Genomic DNA, 8,529 nt, shown 5'->3' with positions numbered 1-8,529 from the left:
TGCTGACAGAGAACTGTAATCAGCCCCCTAGAGAATGAATGAAGTTCTGAGTCTCAAAAAAAAAATATAAGTAGTTCATTCTGAAACTTTCGAGCACATTGCACTACTGAAAGGAAGTTTCATTTGCATCCGAATTGCATGAACATTCACATTGAATCTACACTGAAAGTTATCTTCTGTGCCAAATTGCGTTGCATGATCCTACATACACACACCTACATGGCTACATGGCAACACTTGTTGTTCATGTGTTCGTGGCTCCTATACGCTGATGCGTGCACGCCTAGTTCTGAACTTCTTTATATCCATCTTGATCCTTCCACGACGCTCGGCGCCACTAGTGCCACGATGACCGTGACCGCGGTCTCCCTTCAGTTGTCCTGCACAACCTCTGAAGCCATTGCATTAACTCTTTTTTTTTAGTGGGTGCTGGCGTACTGCTACAGTTGCTATATGCATTGGCGAGGCCTGATCGAGTGATCGTCCACCCAGATCTTGTCATCCTGATCGCTGTTCGCTAGTGTTGTGCGCGGAAACCACCTCTGCCGTCCCACGAGGCCATGATGGTCATGACCCATATACCATCACCCGTTAGAGTTAGACCATCGCCGCGACCGCCACCGCCATCGGACCACCACCACCTCCACCTCCCCCCGCACCACCTGCCGCCACACTCCAACCGCACCCGCACCCCCCACCCCGTCACCGCCGCCGCTGTCCCCACTCCGCACCGGTCCGGTCCCCCTCCCCTCCCCGATGTCCACCCCGTCCGCGCCGCCGCCCTGAACTACTACTATGATGAAGCGCCTCTCCTCGCGCCCGCTGCGCTTCCTCCGCCGCTGCCTCCGCGTGCGCCCGCTCGGGCGCCCCGAGATCCGCCGCGACCCGCGCGAGCTGCCGCGCTGCTCCCCATGCGCCGCCGCGACCCCGTCTCCCTCCCCCCGCCTCTACGCCTGCCTCTCCTGCGCCGCCGTCTTCTGCCCCTCCCACGCCGCCTCGCACGCATCCGCCTCCGCGGGTCCCGGCCACCAGATCGCCGTCGACGTCGACCGCGCCGAGCTCTTCTGCGCCGCCTGCGGCGACCAGGTCTACGATCCCGACTTCGACCACGCCGTCTTCCTCGCCCAATCCTCCTCGCTCCTCCCCTCCACCTCCTCGACCTCCGCCGCCCCGGCGCCCCGCAAGCGCCGCCGCGTCGATTACCGCGCATGGGCGCCAGATCCGGCCGAATTCGCGCTCATGAGCTCCGCGGACCCCACCTCCTCCGCGTCCGCCGCGGCGCCCGCGGGGCTGCGCGGGCTCAACAACCTCGGCAACACCTGCTTCATGAACTCCGTGCTCCAGGCGCTCCTCCACGCGCCCCCGCTCCGGAACTACTTCCTCGGCGATCGGCACAACCGGTTCCTCTGCCCGCGCCGCACGCCCGTCAGACACCGTGCCGCGGAGGCCGACGCCGCCAAGGTCGCGTGCCTCGCCTGCGATCTCGACGAGATCTACTCCGCGGCATTCTCCGGGGAGCGCATGCCATACAGCCCCGCCAAGTTTCTATATAGGTCTGGACTCTGGATCTCGGGCGCTATCACAATGGTTCATGTCATTTTGGGTTTATAGCACCATGCTGTCGTTCTTTCTGTTGGATCCGTTGCGTATTGGGAAAGCAAAGTTAATATATATGTTAGTTAAAATGGGTGCCTGGTGTATTGTAACGTGGGAGAGGGAGTCCTGCCGGAGATGTTGAATTGTATTTATCCCTTGCAAAGATATAGTGTTATTTGGATCATGTGCCTTGGTATTGTTTGCATTTAGATCATAATCATGCTGGATTGCAAATGGAATGAGCCGAAAACGTGTAACTAAAGAGGGAGACATCTAGCATTATGATATTGCAGTGCGTGAAAAGGAAAGCAGTTAACACATCTTAACACATGCAGATTGTTTGATGACATAGCGTCCTATATAGAGTATATGAACCTAAGCTCTCAAGTTAACATATTGGGCTTAACTTAAGTCATCTGGCATGCTTTAGCAGTCATTAAACTGACACTCTGAAAATTAAAGTGATCAAATACATGAACAGCTGTAAATTCAATGCAGGTAAACGGTTTGCCGGGTGACTTTGAAGGTATTCTGTGGCACTTGCTCTATCGCCAGTTTGCTTTAATCATATGAATTGCATGCTTTAGGTCAATTTTGCTACATTTCTATGAGACTGAGCATAGAAAACAATGTGGCATCTATTTAATGTACCTCCTGAATGGAAATATTTAATTTTCTTCTGATTATTGAGTATCATTGTGATTTTTTAGTTGGTGGCAGCATGCATCAAACCTCGCAAGCTACGAGCAACAGGATGCACATGAATTTTTTATCTCCATCCTTGACCATATCCATGAAAATATAAAGGATGATCAGCACAAGTCACATGCCCAAGGTAGTTAGCTTCTCTTTTGTTACTTTGTCAATCAAAGATCTTTGCATATGCTGCGCTGAACTGAAATCTGCATTGTCTCTAAATATCACATTTTTATTTTATGTTCTGAACTAGTTTGCTGTTTGAGCTAAAATTTGTCTAAATCAAGGTAAAACCTTACTTTTGATAATAAGAGTGCAGCCAGATCCATGTGTTAGGATAGCAAAGCTTATAGAAACTATGGGTACTAATTGCAATGTTCACTGTTGGTCCCACGTTTCTTTGGAGCATAGCCCTGCCAGCAGCTTTGCACAAAAAAAGGCCAAACAGGAACAGGATAAGTGTCCCGTATTATTAGGTGAATAAACCAGCCTAATGTTTTGGATAGCATAGAATACTTTTTTTTTACTTGCTGTAATAATATGTCTTGAGTAAATTAATCTCAGGTAATGTCCCATCCTAACAGTGCAATCTGTTCTCATAATAGGCCATGGGGACTGTTGCATTGCCCACAGAGTGTTTTCTGGGATCCTGAGGTCAGATGTCACCTGCACAAGCTGTGGGTTCACATCCACAACTTTTGAGCCCTGTATGGACATTTCCTTGGACTTGGATGTTGGAGATAACAGTTCTTTTGGTGTTGCAAACACAAAGCCACATGCGCGCAACGGGGAACGGAGTTCGGCTGGTGTGAATTCCAAGGTCTCAACTCTTATGAGATGTTTGGAGCGGTTTACAAGGGCTGAGAGACTTGATGCTGAGCAAAAGTTCTTCTGTGAACGCTGCAATGAGAGGCAAGAGTCCCTGAAGCAAATGTCCATTCGCAGGCTTCCATTAGTTTCCTGCTTTCACATAAAGAGATTTGAGCATTCGTCAGTCAAAAAGGTGTCAAGGAAAGTTGATCACTGTTTGCAGTTCCCCTTTTCCCTTGACATGGCACCTTACCTGTCATCATCCATCCTCAGAAGTAGATATGGTAACCGCATATTTCCAGCAGAAGCTAGTGACGCAGATGCAGTTTCAGAACTGTCATCAGAATTCGAGATATTCGCAGTAATCACACATAGTGGTAAACTAGAAGCTGGCCATTATGTGACATATCTGAGGTTAAACAATCACTGGTACAAATGTGATGATGCCTGGGTAACGAGAGTCGAGGAGCATACTGTCAGAACTTCTCAGGCATACATGCTCTTCTATGTGCAGAAGACACTCTACTACAAAGCTTGTGAAAGAGCAGCTGCAGTCTGATCTGAACTCTGAAGCAAACATTGATGGCACTACTCCACAACACCAAGACAAGTTTTCATTAAATCAGGTACACATTTAGTTCGTCAAGAGGAAAAATGCATGGTATTAGTTTAAAAAACAAGGTATTTTCACAGCGCAGCCATCGAGACAGATGGTCAAAGTTTTGCATTCTCATTGACCTATAGTTCCAGTCAGAGGTAAGCTTTTTTGGCGATTTTCTTTACAGCCAGTTGACCAGAGGGAAGATGGTCGAATTTTATGCGTTGTATTATCGTATTATCCTGATTGATGGATTCTTGTGGTGGCTGGCTGGCTGCCACAAAACTGTAAGCGCTCATTATTTGATACCATTGATGGTGAGGATGCTCAAACCAGTCATGTTGGTATCTAATATTGGACTGAACAAGGAGAGGAGTGGAAACTGAAGAAACAGAACAAAAAGGGAACCGGATTTTTGATGCGTTCCTTTCAGTAATTGCATGCTTGCTCTACTGAAGGTAGAGTTTTCTTGCTGACATTGATCGCTCTGTATTGCCCCTTGCTTTTTACTTGTTGTCGTGGTTAATGGAGCTGAAATGTGCATGCCTTAGTTTCTACCACAGTTTTGCTTTGGCTCTTTTGATCTTGGCTTTTTGTCGAATGTACGTGCCCCACACAGTAAATGTGGCGTCCATACAGTACGTGCCCCATATCAGTAAACGCATCCACTGTGTTCGTTTAGGAGCATGGAGCTATCATGCGAGTTGCATATTGCCATTTTCTCGCTTGAAAACCATATAGGATCTCTGCCATGAGCTGGTGTGAATCTTAGGTGAATCCTATGGCCTATGGGTCCGGAACCTTGTGATTGTGAGGAATAAACATCCTCACAGTTTCATGGACCACAGCTGATGTTGTTGGGGCTCCCCTGCTCAACGAGCTTAAACATGAGGCCCGTGGCAAACGGCATCGAGCTACTCTGAATTAGACGTTTTGGTGTACTCCGTAGAAGGCTGATCTGGTCAGCAGAGGAATTTGAGCTATCCAGCAAGGGCCGGTCTGTGGTAAATTTTTCTGTCCGGCCAGCGGGTCGGCAACAATGAATCGTATCTGGGCAGAAATAGCATATGAAGTCTGGACTCTGGACCCTGCAGCAGCATGAACTAGGAAGCAGAGTTGCCACGGATTTCTGCCGTGCAAGTAGCATACGAAAAAACTGTGAGCACTGTACCCAAATTGAAACATGCTACGCATCAAATTATCCGGAAGAAACTAGAAGTAATTGGGAGTTGAGCTCATGTTACTCGATGGTTTACCTTCCTTAATCAGCCACGCACCTCTGCTTACCGACACGCATTACAGAAACAGTGCAGTAGCCGCATTCCGCAGGCGATCAAGCGTCGCCGCCGCCTTTTCTGTAACGAGAAGGAACCCACAGCGCACGCTACGCATGCCTCTTTCCACCCAAGCTTCGCTGGCCGCCGTGGAGCCGCCACCGTGCCCACACCGACATGGGGACGAAACCCACGACACGTCGAACGCACGGGCACGTTGCTTTGCTTGCTTAGTCCTTCGCAAATGTTGCCGGCGTCTCACCCAACCAGTACATAACGAACGGACACGCAGGCCTGATAATAAGCCATCAATGTCTCGGATCGTTTCGTCGCGTACAACTGCATGCGGTCTGCAATTCTTAGCTGAATTGGGGTACAGACACTTCCGTGCATGCCAGTGCTAGGAGCTAATGACTGATGAGCAATCTGGAGCACAGGAAATTTTCTGTTATTTGCGCATCAGCTATACATACATAGCATTCGTGAAAGCAACTAACTGCTCATCATAGATAGCACATACAAAACAAAGCTTTTCTGACGGTACTGAACTTCATGAGGATTAAAACAGTTGGAGTCGCTATACTACATGCGATCGTTGTCTGAAAAGGACCTGCCGCATTCATGTCCATATCTTGCCATTCATGGTCGATTGGGTACAGCACACAAGGAACCTCGACGTAACATATGACAAGTCCGTCGTACCTGAATCTTCTTTCGTGAATCTTTCTTCAGTTATGCTATGCCGGAACAAATCATACGCAGGAGTTGGGCAGTATCCATTTGGAGGACGCTGGAGAGAGGCCTTGTTGCTGTCACCCGCATGATCATGAAGCACACGATGCTACAGTAAGAAAAGTAGTTGGGAAGAAGCCTAGTTTCCACCTACAAACGTTGTGGGGGCGCGTCATGGTCCAATGAGGCCAGAGATTAACAATGGCAAACTTTATCCGGCAGCAATACGCGCCACTTCCTTACTGCTCCTTTGCGCCTTGTTTGTTGCCAGTTCGTCAGAAAGCAATGGTAGGGGCCACCCGTTTGTTCTGCAGACTGCAGTAGCTAGTATACAATCGCCAAGGTGGGTACAAAAACAGGCTGCGAAAAGGTTGGCAAGGATTGTCCTCCTAATCTTGTGTTCTAGCTGCAGGTGAAAAGCCGCCTCCATAAAGTGGATAATACTTGTCTCTGCTGCTCAAAAGTTTCTGGACCATGTACATTTGTAAATGCAAGCTAGCTTGCCAAATGTCGTGGCCTAATCCCTACCAAGATTCATGGCCTTCGATTTTTTTGCACACACAGACTTCTGGACACGCTAAGATAACAACTGAACATGAAGTTACTAACCGAGGTTCAGTAGATGCTGGAGCAATTCTCTGACTCTCTGTGAGGTCCTGTTCGGGGGAGCTGCAGTTTTTACAAAGGCTGCTGGTCTGAAAAGCTCACTAGCTGGTTGCAGAAGCTACTGGACCGAGAAGTCGTACTGTTTGGCCTTTCGGATAGTTGGATGATAGCATGAATTGGACTGGAGGGGTAGAACCCTTTGGGATAAGGATAGTAAAATATACCAAATCATATGGAGAGCTTTGTTATTACTAGTATTCTTTTGTTTGATAGTTTTAAATTTCATATTAAAGTATAAGACTAAAATATTGCAATTTACTTCGCGTAAATCACGAATGTTTCCTTGCGTTCACGGACATAAATGTTAAGTTACATGCGCACTCATCAAGATATTTATCTCATCCTTTTCGGCATCATTTACGTTAAAAGGAAAATGGACGGTAGCTATAGTTGATCCATAACCGAGCACCTTATTAATAAAACAGAGGTCAATGTTTCTCGGATGGATCTGGAAAAAGAAGAAACAAAACAAATCTGAGAGACCTCCGGTGCCCCTCAGATTCGAGCACCAAGCCACTAACAACATCATGTGATGGAGGTCTGGAGGATGGGGATGAAGGACGGCGCTGGATGAGCGCGTGCAAGCGAGTTGAAGCGCAGGGTCGCCACACCGGCCGCATGGGAGGGAATCCTGGCGGAGGGAATGCTAGTCCGGCGGAGGGAGGGTCGGCATCCTGGCCCGGTCGGGGAAGATGGATCGTAGGTGACGGTGAGATCTGGGAGGGACCTGAGAGGAGATGGGAGGTCAGGGCTCATCTGGATCGATGGAGAGGGGAGGCGGAAAGGGAGGAAAGGAGAAGAAACCATATTTATATGGTGGCAATGGCGGGTAAATTCCCAGAAGTTGGTGGCGAGATTGATAACCTCAGCCCGCACGAGCTCGGGAAGCTGGTCGGTCCGAGCTTTTCCATCGCAGCACAAAACTGAGCTTTTCGGGCCAGCGCTTGTGGGAGAACAGGGCCTCAGTCTCCCTCGAATCCCTTGGTCATCTTTGCAAGCCTTTTAAGCCACGGCTTCAGAAAAAAAAAAAGAAGAAGCACTGACGTGTGCCGTACTTCTTCTCCCATAAAAACGATCACAAATCTCGCCCAGTTAAACGCCGCAGCGTACCGTGCAGTGCAAACCAGATCAATCGGCAGTAGTGATCCCGTTATTAGTTATTCATCACGAGTTGACCCCTACGCGTCCTCAACTCTCATAAATGCCTCAGAATTTTCAGGCTCCACGCCGTGACCGGTACGTCCCGCTCCAGCACGGTCGTTTTCCACTCCAGCCCGGATCGCCACCGACTATTCCGACCCGGCCTTCCACTCTCAACCACGCGCGCCGGCGCGGGACGGTAGCCTAGCCAGCGCGCCGCCGATAGGTTTGCATCCAATCCCATCACGCACGCCGATCGCCGACCCGAAACCAGAAACTCTGGCCCTCCCAGCGTCCCCCCACGGCAGGAGCAGAGTATATGTGACCGAGAGCGACCGGGAGTGCCCGCAGCATCCGCCGGGACAGCAACGCCCATCGGAACCCGACCGACACGAGCGCCCGCTGGGGCCAATGGCCAAGTAGGCAAATACCCCCACGCGCGCACCTGATTTCCACCCAAAATCGCCGTCCCCCACTGCAATCGCGCGTGCGCCCATCGCAAGCTCGCCTTCCACGAGTTCCATTTCCACCCGCGCCAAGTCGCCAACCCAGCCAGCCAGCCTCGCTCGCTTCGTTTCCCCCGTCGCTTGACGCCGAATCCACCACCACCACGCCAACCAAGCCAGCCAGCGCGTCGCCGTCCCCGCTCCGGCTCCGGCTCCGGCTCCGCTTCTCCGGTCAGCCCGAGCCTCGCCTCGCCTCGGGAAGACCAAAATAGAAACTTCCGCTGGTAGGTCGCCCCCGCTTTACCCCACCCCCACCCCGCCCACGCCTCCCCTGCCCCGGCCAAAACTGCCGCCCTCCCCTCCCCTCCCCCTCCCCCTCCGCCTCGGCCCCTCCCCTCCCCGCTCTTTCTGTGAGGAGGGAAGAGAGGCGGATGCCGGGGCGACGGGGCTCGCGCGCCGCAAGCATGACGCCGCTCGGGGCGCGAGGCCGCGCGCGGTTTTAAAATCGCCCCGCGCCTGCCTTCTCGCCGTAGTTTAGTCGTAGAGCTAGCTGTCCCTGCGGAGTGCGGAC

The 8,529-nt window shown here is 50.8% G+C and overlaps 1 protein-coding gene across 1 annotated transcript; it reads left to right on the top strand.

Moving 5' to 3' along the window:
- Positions 1 to 756: 756 nt before the first annotated feature.
- LOC101760490 (ubiquitin carboxyl-terminal hydrolase 22) lies at positions 757 to 4,230 on the top strand. Its single transcript, XM_004978214.3, is given in 3 exon segments — positions 757 to 1,553; positions 2,307 to 2,431; positions 2,898 to 4,230. Coding segments are annotated over 3 exon segments (1,686 nt in total). The 3' UTR covers positions 3,662 to 4,230.
- The last annotated feature ends 4,299 nt before the right edge of the window (positions 4,231 to 8,529 follow it).

The sequence above is a fragment of the Setaria italica genome, chromosome VII (genome assembly GCF_000263155.2).
Source record: "Setaria italica strain Yugu1 chromosome VII, Setaria_italica_v2.0, whole genome shotgun sequence".
Classification (NCBI taxonomy): Eukaryota; Viridiplantae; Streptophyta; class Magnoliopsida; order Poales; family Poaceae; genus Setaria; species Setaria italica.
Note: the sequence above shows the minus strand (reverse complement) of the source record. Positions and strands in the feature narration are given on the sequence as shown.